The sequence below is a fragment of the Sardina pilchardus genome, chromosome 18, assembly GCF_963854185.1.
Source record: "Sardina pilchardus chromosome 18, fSarPil1.1, whole genome shotgun sequence".
NCBI lineage: Eukaryota > Metazoa > Chordata > Actinopteri > Clupeiformes > Clupeidae > Sardina > Sardina pilchardus.
The window spans coordinates 16,733,286-16,756,367 of record NC_085011.1 but is presented as its reverse complement, the minus strand read 5'-3'; the positions used below and the strand labels follow the sequence as shown (position 1 = coordinate 16,756,367).

Below are 23,082 nucleotides of genomic sequence, written 5' to 3'. Positions count from 1 at the left end.
TATGACACGTTCATGACAGTGTCATGTCACTACAGTACCTTCAAGTAAAATGTAACTGAAGACAGACACCAATTAAATTAAGGATGTTGCGTAAAATGTAAATGAAAACTGAATCTGGTGCCTTATTGACAAAGCATTTTACCTTACCGCTAGGAATACACCAAATTCACACTAAAAGTGTGTAACTCGTTTTCTCTTAAAGGGACCTTGTGTAAGATTTCCAATGGTTTGTTACCAAAATCAACATTTCCCAATCATAAATGTGGCCTTGTTCATGTTTAATTACCAGTACCACCAATTCGAAGCATTCCCATTGGCTCAAAAGTCCTCATTTAAATATTCATAGTGCAGACCCGACCGAATTCATAAGGTACATTTTTTTTCAAAATATATGTCATTCACGTTACAGTTCAATACGAAAATGTCATAAAGAAAGTATGAGAGCGGGGCTCATAAACAAAAGGCTAATAGCTAAAGAAAGCTATCAAATTCTCCTGCAAAAAAAACCCTACATTGACAGGATTTTAAGCCTTCAAGACACAATGGACTTTATTGATGATACTGATAGCCCCACTAATTTTATGCTTGCCTTGTCTAGCTGTTAATCAAATGAATGGAAATAAAGTTGTGCGTCATGTTATTGAAGGAGAGTAACGTTTCCTGAAGATGAAGAAAGCCTATGGCCACAGATTGCACTCTGGGTGACAGTCAACGTTAAATGACTGGAAGCTTTGTGAAGCAATTGTGAAGTTATTGCTGGTTTTGATCAGTCAGATTTTAAATCTCCAGTGGTGGGTTGGACATAGGCTGTTGTAGTGTCATTGACATCTCCGCCCATCTCACACAAGAGCCGACACGTTGACCGCTTGGATTTACACTGCAACGGAGGCGACAATAAGTGTAGGCAACCTCTACAGGAGGGATATTGGGGGTAAAATCGACCCCCCAATATCTCGCACCCAGTACGCTACGAAACCCCGAACTGAGCAGCGAGAAAGACGAGCAAATTAGCTGAGTGCTGTCCCGTGTGAAAGCCCCTGTTGTTAGAAGATCCGTTGATGTGGTGGGTGCTCATCTACAGTAACTTATGGGGGTAGCTGTGATGTGGGATCAAATGGCATGGGGTGTGTTTGGTCTGGACATGTCCCTGCATGGATTGAAGACAAATAAAGAAATGCATTAGCCAAACCACAGGGTGTCTTTGGTTCAATGATCAACACATTATTTCCACATTATTATACGGCTCTTCACAATGCAAGTAGAACACTCCATTGACTTGAATGGGATTTCCCAACGTTCTACCGGTCATTATTTCTTGATAGATGACCGCTCCGAAGGATTAATGACCAATGCCAATGGCAACGGGTTCACTCCGCTAGTTGTTGCGGAAGCCACGAAACGGTAGCCAAGTCATTGCTAAAGACACATTGAGATGAGTTTCTTTTCTCGTTTTGGCAAGTAGCCGTATAATAAGCGCGATAATGTATAGAACGCCGGTCATTATCGGAAAATAATTCCCTTCAGGACGAAGCAAAACCCCTCCGCTGCGCGTCGGGGTTCAGTTCATCCTGTCGGGAATTATTTTCCGATAATGACCGGCGTTCTATACATTATCCCTTACATGAAGAAATGGCAGTCCAGACTTGTCAGGGTGTCAGCTATACAGTAATAAACATATATACAGTAGCCTATAAATGACAGTAATACTATCCTGCCTCAAAACGGAGTTAAACACTGTGTGGTTCCACATAACAGAGGAACATTCAATATGAATGACAAATATGTGACTAGAATGACAGAAGACACAGCACATAAAAGCATATTTTCGCAATGTGCTTTGCAGTTTGAAATGTTTGTTTTCTGACTGAAGATTTGAGTTACTCATTCAGTGGAACTCTGTCCAGTGTGAAAGCACCTAGCGTTTTGGTGTGTGTGTGTGTGTGTGTGTGTGTGTGTGTGTGTGTGTGTGTGTGTGTGTGTGTGTGTGTGTGTGTTGGGGGGCCCACAGTAACTGTAGGGCCTATAGCCTAGGGGCCCCTGGCCACATTAATCTGCCCCTGTATGTTGCGCATGCAGATGTATCACTTTTATGGACATGCATAGCATACAATATCTGATGACCATCGATGTTTTGATGTTATAGGTTAGACACTAAAAAAGACCACCCTAGATTTTGCTACCGCTCATAAATGCGGAAGTAATCGTTTTTAAACCGAGACGGTCTTGTGCATCTCCACGTTTCCCGATTAGTCAAAGTCACCCCAACCACGAGAACGCGCACAGATCTGAGCTGAAAGCCTAGTTTGATAAATTCATCCGTGAGTGAGTTTCGTAATACCACTCAACTCTGATAGCGACTTTCGTATTCAGCGATCCAGGTTATCCAAAGAAAGCCTGGTTATGTTCAGCGAGATTCGTAGTATACCCCACAGGTCGGTTAACAGGCTAAATGAAATCGTTTATTGTGTCCGAACGTGTGTTTTATTTGTGTCACACACAAGCAATGTCATAGAGAAGTTTCTGTTTTATGTTGTATGTATGTATTTCAGGTTAGTTTGCAACAATACACTTTTAACCACAGTCCTTATAGCTACTTAACTAGCAAACCTTGCTAGCCCTTGCCAGCCCCTGCCATTAACTTTCTATGTAGGCCTACTGTGCTAGCTAGCTACTATGCTAGACAACTCGGGTAACAGGCAAAGTGAAATAATGTATTACGTGTCCGAAAGTGAGTTTTATTGGCATCGCACACAAGCAACGAAAAATTGCTGTTTTGACTAGGAGACTGGAAGTAGGGTCTTGGTAGATTCGCGACGAGATGAGCTGTTCTAAAACCTTGAAACCACAGCAAATGCTGGCAACGTTTTAGCCTGGGTGTTCCCATCCTGCCTTGCGCGGTGATTTCATTCAGGCAGTCTGGACACTAACACCCAAATTTTTGCCTGATGTTGGTAACCAATCACAGAACATCCGAGAAGTTTCCGTTGCCTTCTTGCGTCTACATTCGACGCCAAAGGATTTACACTGATGTCAATGGCAGGCCTTTGCATTGCATATGAACGCGCAGGAGCACCTTCGCCTTCCGATATTGACGCCAGGGGGCTTGGCATGCGTCCTCGTTCGACGAGTTGGGTGTGAGACCGTGTTGGCTACGCGCATTTGATATACATCCGTGGCGCCCAATGAACGGATCTGGGCAGTTTTTCAAATACGAGAAAATGAACGTCTGGTTGCCAGACCACGTCTCATTTGAGAAGTGGTAGGCGCTAGCCAGTCTAGCAACGTTTAATCATAGAGAGTAAAATAAATTGCATTTAATTCACACCACCGCAACAGTTTCGTCTCATTGCAGATCTTTGGTGTGAATTAGGCATTATGTTTTTGTTGTGCGATATGGCTTCCGTAGTTCCTACAGGCTGCGATATAATCCATAACCGCTAGATGGGAGAATTTCGGAATGAAATGTTCTCAATCCTACACAATACCCTTCCTACCCTTTAAAATCTATTCAGAAAGTCACTCAGCCCTAGTCTTAGTAAAGAAAAATGATAACTCCTAAGATAAGATCAGGGCTCCGTTGGTATGGAACATCATTACTCATGCACAAGCTTGATTGAAGTGGCCACCTTGATTGACTGATGATTGTAACACGAGTATGATGCCAAAAAACTCCCCTACGATGATGGTGTGTGCTGTGGCGAGTGAGACGCTATTGTAAGGCTGTTCACATATATTATCCCTTCCCCTTTAATGTTTATGTTGTGTGATGCTTACGCTGATTGGCCATGAGCGTGACATGATCACGTATAGTGAGCGTAGTGAGAAGACCATGTTAGTTTCAGTTTCTAGGTTGATAGGCTCACAGCTCACTGCATGGACAACTACTTGTTCTGTGCCCGAGCTAGAGACCTTAGCCTAGTTTAGTCACGGCCACTGTGATGTATACTTATGTATTATTGTACTCACCTGCCGACGTTCAGTAAATTCCACAAAAGGAGGATTCTTTGTCGTGTGAAGTCATTTAACCCACGTCAGTCGAGCGGCGCATTGCTCATTCAAGAAGTCACAGCACGACAACTGGTGTCAGAAGCGAGATAAAACTTTCCAAACCGTGAGTAAATCCAACGGATGAAGTAAGCACCCAAGAGATATGTGCTAGCTAATCAGCTGAACGTTGCTAGCAGTAACATTCCAAGACGGAGAAGTGTTTAAATGTTCGTGATTGATGCTAATCGGCTAACTAGTGAACTAGCAGTGGCAATCGTTCACCTGTCAAAATAAAAGCCCAAGAAAAGCTAAAAGAATATATTTTTTTTTGCTGGCAATGTTTTGAGTTTCACTATAGGCCCACAAGTTGAAGAGACTTAATGAAAAAGAAACAGCTTTTTGAACTCAAATTTTGCTGAAGTCTTAGAGGAGCTTATAAGGGATTTTTTTTTCCAGCTGACAATGGCTGTTTAAATAAAAAAATAAAAAAAAGTTCACCTTCTCGAAGAAAGAAGAAAATACTAATAAACTAAAAAATGACTGACGAATTACAAGGAGCTACAGCGGCCTTAGACGAGTCTGAAAAGGCTCCAAAATGGCTTCAAGCTTTATTGGATAGCCAAAGTCAACAGGCAAAACAACTGCAAATGATGCTTGCCCCCGTCCTTACGCACATCAGTGAAAAAGCAGCAGTGCAAACCCTCACGCCACATTTAGCTGCTCCTGCTGGTGGTGGGGAAGAGATAGGACAACGCTCCACGGGGGACAGGCATGCATTTGAGCTTAATGTTATGCCAGCTACATTGGACACATCTGTAAGGCCTAGAGAACAAGTCAGTGGGCCCTTTGCAGCTGAGCTGGATGTTATCAGCCAGCGTGCTCGCCACTCAGGCCCGACTAGGCGGAGCATTAATCCTGAACTGGACATTAGACAGAGAGATAGCAGAGATTCTGAACGTGGAACCCAACGTCTATTCCCCAGCCAAGATGGGCAGAGGCTTCATAATAATCAGCTGTCTGTGCAGGAAGTACGTAGGCCTAAGCTCGCCACATACGACGGTAAAGAAGACTGGGATGCTTTTTTGTTACCGTTTGAACGCCTGGCCAGGAAGTATGGATGGAGTGCTCCTGAGAGAGTGGACAGACTGCTTGAATGTTTAAGAGGAGCAGCTATTCGATATGTCTGTTCATTGCCCGAGCGCACAAGAGAGGACTATGTCCTTTTAGTAGAGCAGCTCACTCAGCGCTTTGGGCAAAAAGACCCCCCTACTACCGTACGACGAAAGCTAGGAGAACTTCGCCAAGGCCAGGAGACGACAGCTGAATTTGCAGAAGAGGTACGACGTCTTATCACTTTTGCATATCCAGGAGTCGATCTTCAGCTACAAGACCAGCTGGCAACTGATGCCTTCCTGAAGGGTTTGAGAAATCAAAAGGTGGCCTATGAAGTTATGAACCGTGACCCATGTTCCCTTGCAGATGCTCAGAAGTGTGTAGAGGCTCATGAACATAATTTCAAGGCCACTGTGGGACGTGAAACTGAAATAAAGAGCAGAGCGAGACGCATATCTTGGGCTGATGAGGGAGACATCTGCGATGACTTTACTGCTACTTCTCGTAGGGTGCAGGCTCCTCAGTATGTCACTACTGATCAGTTTTCTGTACTGACTGACCAAATCAAGGCCCTTGTTAGTACAGTGGGGAACTTGAAATTGCAGATGGATCATCTCAAGTCTAATCATGCAGAAAACCAGCCAACAAGAGCACGACCCCAAGAGAGGAGGCAAAGTCCCCAACAAGTGCACCCAGGTCAAACACGCTCCCTGTCGTCAAGCCCAAACCGTGGCGCACCTGGTACATGTTTCAGTTGTGGAGAACAAGGGCATTTCAGGAGAGACTGCAGGAGGTCATCAAGTCCAACAGCAACCCGAAACCTTGGTGAAAAGAACACAGGCCATCAGACACCACCCGAAGGCACCATAAATTCAAGTCACCAGCCACAGGAGTTACAAATTAGCTGCACCAAAAACCAAGGCGAGAGTCTGCAGATTCCTGTAACTGCAAATGGTGTTCCAACTCAAGCTGTGGTAGACACTGGAGCCCAAACAACAGTGATCTCTGAGGAGCTGTATCAGAGTTTTTCGGGATGTGAGCCGACAAACCTGCACAAGACTTACCTACTGAATGCAGGTGTTGGAGATGGCATGAAGGCAAAGCGTGGGCTGACCGTCACTTTCAAAATAGCATCTAAGACCATTGACTGGGATGTGCATATAGCCCCCATCCGTGACTCTGTTCTCTTAGGATTAGATTTGATGAAGGCCCATGATGTCGTCATCCACACCCGTGGCAAAGTTTTCATTGGAAATGAACTTGTACCATCCAAAATAGTGAGAGGGGATGGATCTGACTATTGTGTTGCCAATGTGACCCTGAGAGAGACTACCACTATACCACCCACATCGGAATGTGTCGTGTGGGGGGAGGTAGAAAATCCAAGACCAGGTGTCCCAGCTGTGCTCGAGCCATTGAACATCACTGAAGCTGTAGCTTCTGGAAGTGTTGCTACCACCATGGAGAAGCAGGTGCCAGTCAGACTATGCAACTTTTCCACCAGTAAAGCAGCATTGTCGAAAGGAGCATGCCTTGGTCTTTTAGTTGAAGCTTATCCTGACGAACCAATAAGTCCACGCCAGCAAGGTGCAGCACCCGAATTAGAGAGCGAGTCAGTGAGTGCGCGACCATTGGTGGTTGGAAGAGTAGCAACTCTTTCTGATCTACCTCAGCATCTCCATGACCTGGTTGCTGCCACAAGCGAAACACTCACTGAGGAACAGCAACAGCGTTTTCTTCAGCTGCTAATAACTTACCAGTCCCTTTTTGCCAGAACTGATTCTGATCTGGGTTACCTCTCTGCTGTAACACACACGATTAACACTGGGTCAGCCAGACCTGTGCGTCAGCCAGTGAGAAGAACACCTCTTGGATTCCAAGGTGAGGAAGAAGCCCATCTTCAAGACATGCTGAGAGCAGGTGTCATCACGCCATCATCATCAGAGTGGGCCTCTCCAGTGGTTTTAGTACGCAAGAAGGATGGAGGAGTACGATGGTGTGTAGATTACCGTAGCCTAAACAGCCTAACAGTCAAAGATGCATATCCTTTACCAAAAATAGAGGAATGTCTTGATGTTCTCGGGGGAGCTACTATGTTCTCGACACTCGACTTGCAATCTGGATATTGGCAGATAGCAGTGGATGACAAAGACCGTGAGAAGACGGCGTTCATCACCAGATGGGGCCTCTACGAGTACACCCGTATGCCTTTTGGCCTGTGCAACGCCCCCAGCACTTTTCAAAGGGCTATGGAACTTGTCCTCAGGGGACTCCAATGGGAGACGTTGCTCATTTATCTGGACGATGTTATTGTCCTAGGTAGAGATGCAGATGAGAGCCTGGATCGTCTCTCACAAGTCTTCGATTGCCTCCACAACTATGGTCTGAAGTTGAAGCCATCAAAATGTCACCTGCTCCAAGAGGAGGTTCTCTTCCTAGGCCACATTGTGAGTGGAGAAGGTATTCAGCCAAACCCAGCTTTGGTCAGGGATGTACAGCTCTGGGGACCTCCCAGCAACGTTAAAGAGCTTCAAGCCTTTCTCGGACTATGTAACTATTACCGCAAGTTCGTCCCAGCTTTTGCAGAGCTTGCAAGTCCTCTCCACAATCTTCTAAAGAAGGGGGTCACGTTTCAGTGGACAGAAGAACATCAGGAGGCCTTTGCACAGCTAAAAGAAAAGCTAACAACTACACCAGTGTTGGGATACCCGATTGCAGAGGGCAAATACATTCTCGACACTGATGCATCAAATCATAGTATTGGCGCAGTCTTGTCACAAGTCCAGTGGGGGGAGGAGCGAGTACTGACATATGCCAGCAGTCATCTTACACCAGCTCAACAGAGGTATTGTGTCACAAGGCGTGAGTTACTTGCCATTGTGCGCTTCACCCGCCAGTTCCGCCACTACCTACTGGGACGGAAGTTTTTGCTGCGAACAGATCATGGCAGTCTCACCTGGCTCTTCAGGTTCAAATATCCCGAAGGCCAGCTGGCTCGGTGGTTGGAGGAGTTGAGCCAGTATGACTTCCTCATAGAACATCGTGCAGGCCACAAGCACTCAAATGCTGACGCCCTGTCAAGACGAAGCATGGAATATGCAGACAAGTGTGACTGCTATCAAGCAGGGAAATACCTGTCTGACCTCCCATGTCAAGGTTGCAAGTACTGCCAAAGGCTTCACGAACAGTGGACACGTTTTGAGGAAGATGTTGATGACATTTTGCCATTGGCGTTGAGGTCCATTGAACCAGCCAGTGAACCCAGTGGTGCACAGTCGATGGAATCAGGCCAACTATCAACAACCCAGTTGGAGACTCCAGTCATTAATTGGATAGAGTCCACCAGCTCTGATGAGCTTGCCCAACTCCAGAAAGTTGATTCTGTCCTCTCCATCCTCCACCTGTGGAAAGAATCTGGGACACTTCCAACTAAGGATCAGGTGATGCTTGAGAGCCCTGCAGTGAGGAAATTCTGGCTCTGTTGGCCTCAGGTGGTGTTGAGACAAGGAGTTCTATATTATTCCTGGGAGAGAGTCGGGGGGCAACATCCAACATTGCTGTTGCTAGTGCCAGTTTCCATGCAACAAGAAATCCTGCAGGCTAGCCACAACCCTCCCAACTCAGGTCACCTTGGGGAGGCAAAAACTTTAGAGCGCCTGCGCCAAAGCTACCATTGGTATGGAATGGGCACAGACGTCCATTTGTTTGTGAAGAAATGTCAGCACTGCAATGCATCTAAAGCTGCAGGACCAACAAAAAGGGCCAAGCTGCAAAGCTATCAAGCTGGTGCTCCTTTGGACCGTCTCCACCTGGACATCCTTGGACCGTTCCCGGTATCCAGCTCAGGCAACAAGTACATTCTGGTCATAATTGACCAGTTTACTAGATGGGTGGAAGCTTTTGCTGTTCCTGACCAAGGAGCGGAAATAACAGCCAAGAAGCTTGTGTATGACTTCATTGCTCGATTTGGTGCCCCCCTTGAGTTGCATACAGACCAGGGCCGCAATTTTGAAAGTTTACTCTTTCAGAATGTATGCAAGCTTCTGCAGATCACAAAAACTAGGACTACTCCATATCACCCCGCCTCTAATGGACAGGTGGAACGGTTCAATAGGACCTTGCTCCAAATGATCCGGTGCTATGTGGATCAAAATCAGAAGAACTGGGACGAGCACTTGCCATTACTTACCTCAGCCTATCGCAGTTCCCGGCATGCAGTCACAGGGTTTACACCTAACCAGCTCATGTTTGGCAGGGAAATTCACCAACCACATGACGTTCAATCTGGGGCTGCAGAACTCAAGTCAGATAGAATGAGTGTGGTGGAGTTCCTTTGCAATCTAAGAGAAGGACTTGAGGAGGCTCAAAGCATAGCAAGAAAACATCTCCACACCGCACAAGAGCGCCAGAAGAAGATATATGATGTGCGAGCACAAGAGCATTCATACAGTGTTGGAGATCTGGTGTATGTGAAGGATGACACTAAGAAGAAGGGACTAAGCCCCAAGCTCAAGTCACCATGGAACGGCCCTTTCATTGTTTCTGCCCGTCGTGGTCATGTCATCTATGAAGTCCAAGGCTTTAAGCGCAGCAAGATACTTCACCATGACCGGCTAAAACCATATGACAGCGATGTGGTTCCTGCTTGGATTGGACGCCGGAGAAACCAAGTGCTACAGCAGCATCAGGACCTGGCAACACCACTGCCTGAAGAGGATCTCCCGTTGGTACCACAGCTGCCACTACCAAGCAGTAGTGATGAGCCAGCTGAGGGAAGTACTGCTGAGGAGCCGCATGAGGAGGACAAAGCATCACATCTTAAAGCTTCAAGGCGTCGGGAGGATAGAGGACCAGGAGCTCAATCTACACAAGAGAAGATTATGAAGACTTCGAGAGGGCGTACTGTCCATAAGCCAGAACGATTCAAGAACTAGTAGTTCAGAAGAGAGACTGTTTAGTTAAATTTCAGATTTCTCTAGTTCATTGAAGTCCAAGTTAAATGTTTAAGAGAATATGTGAGCTTAATTGTGATAGAGCAAAGAAATGTGTTCTACTGCATTTGATTGTGTTAGATGTGTTTTGGAGTCACTTGTACTGAAGGGACTCAGTACTCCTGGAGGGGAGTAGTGTAAGGCTGTTCACATATATTATCCCTTCCCCTTTAATGTTTATGTTGTGTGATGCTTACGCTGATTGGCCATGAGCGTGACATGATCACGTATAGTGAGCGTAGTGAGAAGACCATGTTAGTTTCAGTTTCTAGGTTGATAGGCTCACAGCTCACTGCATGGACAACTACTTGTTCTGTGCCCGAGCTAGAGACCTTAGCCTAGTTTAGTCACGGCCACTGTGATGTATACTTATGTATTATTGTACTCACCTGCCGACGTTCAGTAAATTCCACAAAAGGAGGATTCTTTGTCGTGTGAAGTCATTTAACCCACGTCAGTCGAGCGGCGCATTGCTCATTCAAGAAGTCACAGCACGACACTATGTTGCGTGTTATCTCTCTGCCCAAGTAGCAGTGCCTACCTGTGCTTTGCCCCAATATAGTGCCAAGTCAACATCTGCCTAAGAAATTGCCTAGTCTTGATCCGCATTGACATTTCTACTCATTGTGAATATGTAGGCCACAAGAAGTAATTAGGGATTTTGTTGTTGTTGTTGTTGTTGTTGCTGGGCGACTTATACTCACAACATGCTATCCTTCAATGAGAGACTCTATTCACTACAACTATCGGAGGCACTGCTGGACTAAGACAATGCTTGCACGGAGACAAAAGCATTTTTGCACACTTAGACGGTGAATAACCCAATTTCATAAAACAGTAGCATGAATTACTCAAAGGGCTTCTCACAAGCACACAATGCATCACATTATATCTGAGAACATTTCGTTTTATTTATTTTTTATTTTTGTTCATATTCACAAGTTAATGTTGATTTCAGAAAAAAAGGTATCAAGTTGAATACCTCATACGTCACACCGGTGTAAAAGCAGATTAGCTAAGAATATTTAATGCACATGGAAATGCTCCTTTAAGATACCGGCAATGTTCTATGTGGCATACACTATACGTTTACTAAACCTTCAGCTAATTTCTGATTACTGTGGAGTACACCATGCATCACACCAGTGTGAGGAAGAGAAGTTCTGCAATGGTAGCCTACTGAATGATCACTGTGTAATATAATGTTCAATGATTCAACAAAGGATATGGTATGTACAATTAAACAAACAAACAAAAGAAACGTCAGCATTGATATCATTTCCAAGTTTTCAAGTTTTTAGCAAGACCTAAAAATGAGATGTAAAGGCTGAAAGAGAAATTCCTGCAAATTGTTTTACAAATTATTTACATCAGTAAAAATACATAACACTATGGAAGCCCGTTTCCGCCACATGGTGGAAAAAAACTGGCAGATACTAAGTCATAATTATGAGATGCAAAGTCGTAATTATGAGATAGAAAGTCATAATTATGAGATAAAAAGTCATAATTATGAGATGCAAAGTCATAATTATGAGATAAAAAGTCAAAATTATGAGATAAAAAGTCGAAATTATGAGATAAAAAGTCGAAATTATGAGATAGAAAGTCATAATTATGAGATAAAAAGTCATAATTATGAGATAGGAAAGTCGAAATTATGAGATAGAAAGTCATAATTATGAGATAAAAAGTCGAAATTATGAGATAAAAAGTCATAATTATGAGATAAAAAGTCGAAATTATGAGATAGAAAGTCATAATTATGAGATAAAAAGTCGAAATTATGAGATAAAAAGTCATAATTATGAGATAAAAAGTCATAATTATGAGATAAAAAGTCGAAATTATGAGATACTTTCTCATAATTATGAGATGGTAAGTCATAATTATGAGATTATAATAAAGTCGTAATTAAGATTATAAAGTCAAAATTTTGACTTTATTGGTTGGTAGCCTGCCTTGACCTCGCATCACTTCCTTCCCGTTCAAAACTGTTGCCGGCAGTGTTGCGCACGTTCACACTCTTCAGTAGCCGGCCTACCTAAATCTAACAAGTTAGGATTATTAAAACAATATTTGAGATGGGAAAGTGGTGCTAAATTTCTATAAACGTTATTCAGTGAACGGGTAAAGCCGTCTGTTTGTAAGCAAAATCAAGAAATACGATCTTTTAGTTCTGTTTACCGTTACCTAGCAACCTCAACAACAAGTGAGTAAATAATTAGTATTCTTCCATTTAACTACAATAGGGCGTAGTGCAGTGGGATAATGACCGGTTTACCATGCCTGAGATGTGGGGTTCGACTCCCAGTAGACTTGCTGTTTTTTGCATATCAAAGTATGATCGATTACTTCTTTTTTCTTAGATGACGTTGCCTCGCGGCAAATAAGAGTTTGTGCTTTTTGAACCTATAATATATGACAGGTTCAAAAAGCACAAACTCTTATTTGCCGCGAGGTAAAGTCATCTAAGAAAAAAGAAGTAATCGATCGTACTTTGACATGCAAAAAGCAACAGGTCTATAGGGAGTCGAACCGTACATCTCCGGCATGGTAAACCGACCATTAACCCACTGCACTACGCCCTGTTGAACTGGAAAAGAAGAATACTAATTATTCATTCACTTGTTGTTGGGGTTGCTAGGTAACGGTAAACAGAACTAAAAGATCGTATTTCTTGATTTTGCTTACAAACGGACGGCTTTACCCGTTCACTGAATAAAGTTTATGGAAATTTAGCACCACTTTCCCATCTCAAATATTGTTTTAATAATCCTAACTTGTTAGATTTAGGTAGGCCGGCTACTGAAGAGTGTGAACGTGCGCAACACTGCCGGCAACAGTTTTGAACGGGAAGGAAGTGATGCGAGGTCAAGGCAGGCTACCAACCAATAAAGTCAAAATTTTGACTTTATAATCTTAATTACGACTTTATTATAATCTCATAATTATGACTTACCATCTCATAATTATGAGAAAGTATCTCATAATTTCGACTTTTTATCTCATAATTTCGACTTTTTATCTCATAATTATGACTTTTTATCTCATAATTTCGACTTTTTATCTCATAATTATGACTTTCTATCTCATAATTTCGACTTTTTATCTCATAATTTCGACTTTTTATCTCATAATTACAGTGCATGAAAATGCACTGTACTGTTCTTCCTAGGCTTCTTCAACTTTTTATTATTCTTCTTCTAACGCACGCAATTCAGCTTGAACCGTTTAACGTAGAAACTTCATTCAAACTTTGTTGCGTAGGTCTTGCTTATGCCATGTGTGCTTTGTATTTTTCAACTTTGTAACTTTTATACTTTTTAAACTATTAGTTAAAAACTATTACAATTCCCCCCATAGACTTAACATTGCTCATTATGACATCACGGCAGCAATTAGAATCTTACGCCAGGTGGCCGGCCACCTGGGCACCAACTGTCAGTTTCTCTGGCTTTAAGCATACAGTCTCTCAGAAGACTACATATCCTGTTAACTGTTTCCTCTGTCCACAACTGTTTCAAAATAAAAGTCCTCACTGCAATAATACACTATTAAATCATTTAACCATTGAAACTACTCAACTATTGAACTGTTCAACCATTCCAACTGTCAGTTATCATCCACTATGCCTCCAGTCAACTACATGAAACCTCCATGTACCTAGCAACCAACATAGCAACCATTAAAATTAAGTGTTTATGACCGTTTCCATAGCAATCAACATGATTATACTGCAGTAACTTCTTATTTCCTGATAGTGGCCACCATGGATACCCTAGCAACAAATGTTTCAAAATAAAAGTCCTCACTAGCAAGTTAGCTAGTTAGCATAGTTAGCATTGTTAGCATAGTCGGCATTTTTAGCATAACTGCAAAAATCATCAACTAAGTTAGCTAATCAACCTGGTTAGCATTGTTAGCAAATTTAACATTGTTAGCATAGTTAACATTTTTAGCATTACTGCTAGAAATCATCGGTTAAGCTAGCTAATCAACCTGGTTAGCATTGTTAGTAAAGTTAGCATTGCTAGCATAATTAGCATTTTTAGCATAACTGCTAGAAATCATTAGCTAAGTTAGCTAATCAACATTTTAACATGAATAGAAATCATTAGTTAAGTTAGAACTGGAATGTTTCATCTTTAAACTGTCTACGTTCACACTATCAACTCTCTGTAGACTATGCAACCACCATGTTTACCCTAGCTACACCTTAGTAACCATATCTACATTATCTATCTATTTTTGCATTTTCATGCACTGGTAATTCCTTGGAATTGCATTTCTAGTTATGACTTTTTATCTCATAATTTCGACTTTCCTATCTCATAATTATGACTTTCCTATCTCATAATTATGACTTTTTATCTCATAATTATGACTTTCTATCTCATAATTTCGACTTTTTATCTCATAATTATGACTTTGCATCTCATAATTATGACTTTTTATCTCATAATTATGACTTTCTATCTCATAATTACGACTTTGCATCTCATAATTATGACTTAGTATCTGCCAGTTTTTTTCCACCAAGTGGCGGAAACGGGCTTCCATAGTTAGAACATAACACAGTTAGCTTAAAAGCTGTACATCTGGACTTCAGCAAAGCAGTTTCCGCCTACTTTTTCCATTAAATTAGCATATGTAACTGCACCTGTTACTCCAATAAGCCAAAGATACTCAAAAGAGTTAAATATCCTTGATGATATTACGTGACAGGGAGTTAACCACCCAGAGAGATGGACAGGGACCAAACTGGGGATGGTCGTGGGAGGAAGGAGAGAACATCAAAAGGTCAAAGCACCTGGAGCAGCAGAACAGACACATTGGTGGGTGAGTCATTATCATCATAGCTATTATATACATCCGTTGCCTGGACACGAGAAATGAATGAGTGACATAGCAATACAGTCCTCCAGATAGAACGTGTGCTAAATCTTCTAATTTCTCATACTGTAGGGCTGATTTGAAAAATGCTTTGCCCAGTATTTTGTAATGCAACTTCATACCACCTGTTTCCGATGGGGGATCATTGACTGCTTAACTTGCATTGACTAAAAATGGTGTTTGAGCCCTGCATTGTCAACTGCATTCATGTAGCTTGTGTAGACTATGGTAGACTAGGCCATAAGGTTCTCGTTATTTGTGCCTCTCTCCACGGGCTCAGAGGCCCCACAGGATGCCCTGGCTTGGCTCAGGCCCCAGGTCATCCTCCTCAGACATGGCAGGTACCGTGCTGCCGCCGACCTGAAGTCGTTCCTCAGGAAGATGTAGAACACAGGGTCCAACAAACTGTTGAGGCTCAGCAAGCCCCTGCCCAGCTGAAAGGGCAAGAAGATGGCTCTCTCCCAGGCACAGGAGTCCCTGTGGAACAGCAGGCCCAGGTACTTAACGTACCCGGTGACGTGGTAGGGTCCGAGCACCACGAGGAACGTGACCACCAGGAGGGTGAGGAGGCTCTTGATGCGCCTCTTCTCCTTCGAGGCCAGGGCGGTGACGGCCATTAGCGAGCGCATGGTCTTTACGTGGAGGATGAGAATGAATGCCAGAGGAATGACGAAAGACATCAACAGGGTTATGAGCCGGTAGGTGATGAAGCCTCCCTCTGAAGGGTATTTCTCAACGCAGAGGGTGCAGTTGGCATGCACTGGGAAGAGCTTGTTGAAGGCGACGGACAGGGGGACAGTAACCATCACCCATACACCCAGCGCAAACCAGCGGGCAGACTTGAGTCGGCTCAGGAAGTGGAATTTCAGTGGACAGGCGATTGCCATGTGGCGCTCGAGTGCTATGATGCACATGAAGAAGATTGCTACGTACATGCTGATGTAGAAACATAGACTGGTGAACTGGCAGACTCTGGGACCAAATCGCCAGTGGTGGTCATTTGTATAGTAGTCAATCCACAAGGGCAATGTCAACAGCTGGATAAGATCAGCAAGTAACAAGTTAAGCACATACACCGGCAAGACATTTTCTGTTTTGATGAGCTTGTAGAGTCCACACAGAGCTAGAATGTTCAAGGGAGTGCCAAGACTGAAAAATATTCCATACAGAACTGGAAGGAAGACTGCATCTTGCTTGAAGTCTATCCCGCATGAGTTACCATAACGATATCCACTCGGGTTATTGAGAGGGTTCTCAGAATTTGATTCCATCTTTCCTAGACTGAAACAGAAAAAAACATTCCATATTTAACTTCTGAACAAGTGAAAGTTGTTACTGCAACACTTGTAGTAAGGGAGAACGACTTGCCAAATTAGGTGGAACCCCTGAAAAATATGGGGGGGTTTCTTTCTTTCTTTTTTTTTTTTTTTTACATTTTTGGTATCCTTGGGACATCTAGTGAACCTTTTTTTAATAATAACTTCAAATGTAGGCTGTGGCAAAAAAAAGATTTGCATATTTCCAAAATGGCCACCAGAAGATAATATCAAGGTTTTGTTATCAAACCAGATTTGATTTAGCGTACAGTGCATTTGGTTGCTGTGATAGGCCTAGGCTATGTTGGCAATTATATTTTTGTGCCAGACCACTATCTCTGCTAATCCATAGACAAACCTGAGTGCCTTGCTATAATAAAATAACTAATTATTTGGCTGTAAATCCTGTTTTGGTATAATCTGCTACTTGTCTGGGCCTACGCCCTGTTTGTTGTATTGCACCTGCCACACAAGCATTGCCTAGGCTGCACATCCAGGATGTGGCTAGGCTGGAATCCAGGATGTTGGTTGGGGATGGTATCCAGGATGTGGTTAGCATGGTATCAGAATCTAAAATTAGTGATAGTTATGTACCGAATGCAGTCTATGTCAGTAATCAACTATAGGCTTTTTTGCTTGTGGGCTACAGTATGCTTCAAATTCAAATTCACACAGAAATAGATTAGGTGGCAAACCTTATCCATGTGTCAGTTTAGTAAATCAACTCCAAAAAAACAGTTGACAATTTTTCAAAATTGTCTCCATTGTGCATCAAGAAATGTTAGGGTTTGGAGTACCTACAGGGTTAGTGTAGCCTACCATGATTTCAAAATCGAGGTACACACCGAACCATGATTTTGTGTACCGTTACTCCCCATTAGAGTAAATGTGCTCATTTTTACAATTAATTTAGCCTTTTGTCATTAACAGTGGTTTGAACAACTGAACTTGCTATATTTACCAAACAACGCCACATCAGACACAAAGCTGCATCATCATCATATCATATTGCTAATCGTTATCCTGATATCTCAGAAATATCCCAAAAAGATATCTTCCCCATCTGTAGCCCTAGTGCAGGCTAGTTCCAGGTGATAAAATGACCCTGACTAACACATTTCTCAATTGTAGTTACTGGTGAATAATAAACAATTTTTATTGGGGGCCAAGCAGCGAAGCTGCAAAGGCTCCCATTGTGTTTGTTAGTTTTCTTACTATTATTATTATTCCTCTGTGCATTGAAGTCAATGGCAGCCCATAGAACCGATTGGTGAAAAGTTGTAAAATTTAGTACACTGATTAGGGACAGTCTCCTGATTCATTTGACCAAGTTGGCAGCTCAAACGCTCTAGCACCACCAACAGGCCAAAGTTGGACATGCGTTCACGCACGTAACTTTTGACCCGTTGCTCCGATTTTCAAAAATCAGGTATTGTTGGAATCCTTGGACCTGCCCGAGTTCAACACACCCTATTTCCGTCATTTTCCGCCATGATGGATTTTCCGCCATTTTGGATTTCATCAAAAACACTTGAAAGCCTACTCCTTTCACAAATTTTGTCCGACCAACACCAAACTTGACACGGAGCATCCTCAGACGATGCCTTACCAACGCATTGCTTTTTGTCTTCGGAAGTATTAGCCTACCGTTCGCCAAAAAACGTGAATCGAAATTTGCGGCAAAGCCGCCAAACAGGAAGTGGGCTCATATCTCAGCAACCCTTGCATGCATCAAAACCAAACTTAATACATGGACTTGTGACCCCATTAGGAGGACCCTCAATAAATTTGGTGACCTTTGACCTCTAGGGGGCGTTGTAATAAAGAAACAGACCTTTTGGCCTGTAGCTGCTGTTTTGTGCTTAGAATTACAATGTACTAGTGGTGTCGGTTAATACTGTGGGAGATCCATATGTCGACCGATGGCAACGTATGACATCAGCGTAATTGATTCGGCCGCCATATTGGATTAATCAAAAACACTAACAAATTTCCCTAGGTCACAAATTTCAACCAATCCTCACTAAAATTGGCACAGACCATAGGTAGACTATGCCTTGTAAGTGTTCTGATTTCTGTAATAATTGACCGTGAAGCCGCCAAACAGGAAGTGAGCTCATATCTCAGCAACCTTTGCATGTATCAAAACCAAACTTGGTATATGGATTCGCGACTCCATTGGGAGGACGGCCAAGAAATTTGGTGACCTTTGACCTCTGTGGTGTGAAGCCATCAAACAGGAAGTGAGCTCATATCTCAGCAACCTTTACATCTATCAAAACCAAACTTACTACATGGAATCATGACCCCATCGGGAGGACACCCAAGATTTGGTGACCTTGACCTCTAGGACAGCTGCAATTAGAAAAAATGCAAGTTGGCTTGTAACTTTTGACATGCTAGACATGATACTTGCTCTGATGGCTTATGGCCATATGTCTGATTGCGGCATTGAGCCAACAGCGTCGAGTTGCCGTGGTTACTCCGGTCTACTGCTTGGCCCCCTCATTGCTGCTTACAGCTATATTTTGAGATTATGCTTTTTTGGGGGGTTGCAATTTGGTCCAGAAATGACCATCACCTTGACCATTGCAATATTAACTTGACCCCAACCTCTTCATTCACCTCAGAAATAAACTCAGCATTCCAGAAAACATATGATTTTATGTATGCTATTCTTGTTTTGTTCCCAATTCTTTTGGCAGCCATATGGAAATATAAAAATAATAAATAATAAATGAAATAAATAATAATAAATCATAATTTAAAAATAATACAGCCTTCAATATTGTCATCCAGAAATGTTTACAAGATGTCCTAAGGATACCAAACATGCAAAACCCAGAGTAACTTTTTAAAGGGGTTCTGTTTTACCACCCAACTCAGTTGAGAAGACTCAACAAATGATCCAAAACTATTATCAGTGACTATAATACTGCTTACAGTATATATCTACAGTACATGTACTGTAGAAAGAAGCTGAGCTGTGTTAAAATATGTTTGAAATGGGGGGCGCTGTGGCGCAGCAGGCTACAGTGCCCGTACCATTTACGGGTCCGAGTGCCCACGGGGACCCAGGTTCGAATCCGGCCTGCGGTCATATCCCGATCCTACCCCATCTCTCCCTCCCACTTGTTTCCTGTCTACCACTTCACTGTCCTGTACTAATAAAGGCAAAAAGCCAAAAAAATATACTTAAAAAAAAAAAAAAAAAAAATATGTTTGAAATGTTGTCAAAATTCACTGTAAACACTTCACACTAATAATATTCAACATAGTTAGAGTTCACTTACTGTGCTGTGCTTCCCTTTAAAGCTGTTGGATGCTGACTAACTTTAAAATAAACCTTTTTCCACGGTCCAGTGTGTTGAATGACTTGCAGGAAATGCAGAAGCACTTTGAAGCACTTTGTCGTCATCAGCCACAGAGCCTATGACAGCATGGACTGGAACACTAAAATTACGCAACTTCCAATGGAAAGTACACGCATGTTTCTTTTGTTTTCGTCTTAAGATAACGTGTACAGTATATGGTGAATAGATAATTCCAGTGATTGCAACTTGATTTTCTTTTCTTTTTAGGTGTGTTAAAGAACTATTTGAAAACAGCATTTGAACAATTCAAACTCCCATCAGAGACTGAGTCGGTTTGAGTATGTAATAAGTAGTTTGCATTGGGTTACTCCCGACATGTTATCTGGCAACAAAGGATTCCATTCACTATGCCAAGCTAACCTGCCGGACTACAACAATGCATGCATTATCTAACTCTAAGGAGACGGTGGATAACGCAGTTTCATCAAACAGTGGCATGTTCCTTACAGTAGACGCACTTCACACTCCTCACAGACTTAAAAAAAAAACCTTCATCTCTTGGCGTGCTCTACTGGAAATAAATGAGCTACTGGAAGAGCCTTTCATGCCTTTTGGCTTTTGTCCATTAACTGTCAGTTTGTGCAACAATGTATTTGTAGAGACGGGTGTGGACATCCAAAGTAGGCCTATGTTGTGTTGCGTTTTGTATCGTATCTGATAATTACAGGGCTCCGCTCCTATAATGTCTCAGCTGAGACCGCTACTCAGGGTGTGTGCATATATAAACCGGTTAGACTACCGTGAATCCCTCACTCTGCTAACCTGGTTGTGTGTGTGTATACTATCTTTAGACTCTGCATGGGATTTCTGCCTTGCTAAAGATAGTTTGTTTCCCCCTTTCTGACTCTTTGAGGCGACTGCTCAGCGAAAAAGGGGAAGTATATATCAGTGTCGTGTCTGTGGCAAAGGCCCCTTTTCAATGGGTTTAGGATGCACGAAAGGACTGATACATGAATCAAAATCCTTATTACCTGCAAACGTGCTTAATTATGTAATTCTCTTCTTATAGGGGGACTTGGCCATTTACTGCATAAACTAATCTGGGACAATGATTCTAAAAGTCTTCTTTCTATTATAAAGGCTGATGCCTGTCAGTGTAGGGACAATGGGGACCTATTCTTAGTGGTCACAGAAAGATTCATAAATAACTGTTCTAGTGACAGATTTCTATGACATAGAAGACAACTATTAAATCTAATTTGGGATTGGGAATTCAGATATATTCTCCTATTCGTGATGAGGGTGAATGGTTGGGGTTAAAGGGGTTCTAGGTTCCTAATTATAAGTTGTGTAACACGGCTGGGGGAAAACAGTTTCTCTCATCCCACCGTAAACATACAACAAAATTAATCTAATTCTAAAGTCTTGGCCAGGTGATCAACTATGGGGTTTCCTAGGACAAATCTGTATAGCACTCATTGGCATATAACAGATCTAAATGATAATTTGTACTCCGTTTTTACATACATTAGTTACTAAAAACAGATTTCCTTATCTTTGCTTGTATGGTGCAGGTTTCGGACCTTACAAAGGCCCCCGAACATTAATTTTTTTTACGGAACCATGCCTGCTAAATGCAATCCAGTGTAATTTTTCTACAGATACATGTCTGCTAAATACAATCTGGTGTCATTTAATTACAGGACCATGTCGGCGAAATACAGTCCGGTTGGTTTTGTGACCGCGTTAGTGTCTAGGACTTTCCTTCCTAAATACACAGCTGAGTTCGCTACTCCAGTGTATGTCAATATATTGTGTAATAAGTGTTTGCCCATTAACAGTGTCTAGAAAGTAAGCCCTTCAAACGGACAACTCACCCCTTTCCAGCCGGGTCTCCTTGCAGGCGTGTGCCTCTCGCAAGAAAAAAGTATACTTGCAAGGAGATCAATATTCTCGTTGACACAGGGGAGGCAAAAGAAAACTCGAAGAAGGACTCTGCTGCCTTTTAACAGAATCCCTAACCTAGGGTTAGGGCTCTGACTTTATTGAAATAAAAAAATCTTCTTGCGCTCAGTTGAAGAAGTCCAGAAGAGGTGATGGAGAGCGCGCGTCCGTTTCTGCCCCGGTCCCGGGACACTTTTTATATTTGCCCAGCTGAACCTGAATCTATCACTGGTATTACAGTCAGCTGATTGGCTATTTGTTGTTCCTCTTTCTGATAGCTACCCTCAACTCTTCATACTTAAAATACTGACACAGCACACTGATGTTGCCCATACATGGCTCTAAACTGAAACTATTAAACTTAAAACTCTAACACAGCATTCGGATGTAACCCATATATGGGCCTAAGCAGGAACTACCAAACCTAAAACTCTTAACACAGCATTACTCTATAAGCCTGACTAAAACACTTTAAGAGCTAAACATTTATGTTCTAAAGGATTAAGCAAAACACATTCTAAAGCTAAACAAAACCACACTTTAAACTTCTAGTAAAAACACACTTCTACTCTAATTAAGTATTCTTTTCATACTAGTTATCTATCATTGCTGCATTTGCACATTTTTATTTGGTTTAGAGCAAGCTGGAATTAAGCATTAATATTAAGACTTCTATCTAATGAACTATCTCATATAATCTTTTGTCTTTTCCACGGTTCACATTTTCTACCACTTTCTACAGTTGTAACAGGTGTCAGTCCGACAAATGTGTGAGGGCAAAGAGGAACCCTATGGGGACTCGGTAACACTTTACTTGACGGGTTCATTCATAACACATTCATAACAGCTGTCATGAACTGCACATGAAGCATTCATGTCTGATTCATGAAACATGAATCAACATTTTATTTATTATTTATTTATTATTATTATTATTATTATTATTGATGCAAAGAACAGTACAGATAACAATACATCACATACTAAATAATAATACAAGTAATATGACTCAACATTCCATTTTGTGTCCTCTCTGGTGACTACAGACCCGCTCCTATAGTCACAGTTGAGATCGCTACTCCGGGTGTGTGCGTATAAACCTTTTAGATTTTCAGTGAATCCCTCACTTTCTAAAAAGGTGTGTGTGTGTATACTATCTATAGCTTTTTTCCCCTTTTCGACTTTGTGAGGCGACTGCTCTGCGAAAAAAGGGGAAGTAATTATCAGTGTTGTGTCTGTTGCAAAGGCCCCTTTTCAACGGGTTTAGGATGCACGAAAGGACTGATACAAGGGAGAGGCTCTCTCCCTTTATGAATCAAAATCCTTAATCAGGAGTTTAGGGTCAACAAGTAGATATTTTATAGGAGGCTCTCCATATATCTATTTCATGTTAACCCTATTACCTGCAATCGTGCTTGTAATTATGTGATTCTCCTCTTATAGGAGGACTTGGCCATTTACTGCATAAACTAATCTGTGACAATGATTTCTAAAAGTCTTCCTCCTGTTACAAAGGCTGGC

At 42.2% G+C, this 23,082-nt stretch overlaps 1 protein-coding gene across 2 annotated transcripts; it reads right to left on the bottom strand.

The window, feature by feature from the left end:
- Positions 1-14,657: 14,657 nt before the first annotated feature.
- On the bottom strand, positions 14,658-21,725 carry LOC134063905 (G-protein coupled receptor 4-like). 2 transcript variants are annotated; one of them, XM_062519650.1, is made up of 2 exons: positions 21,495-21,725; positions 14,658-16,268 (listed from the first exon to the last, which is right to left on the bottom strand). In XM_062519650.1, exon 2 carries the CDS (start codon positions 16,256-16,258, stop codon positions 15,221-15,223), a length of 1,038 nt encoding a protein of 345 aa, XP_062375634.1. In that variant the 5' UTR covers positions 16,259-16,268; positions 21,495-21,725; the 3' UTR covers positions 14,658-15,220. The 2 variants fall into 2 exon arrangements, with proteins under 2 accessions (XP_062375634.1, XP_062375635.1); XM_062519651.1 differs by lacking the exon at positions 21,495-21,725 and adding an exon at positions 19,597-19,657.
- Positions 21,726-23,082: the final 1,357 nt, after the last annotated feature.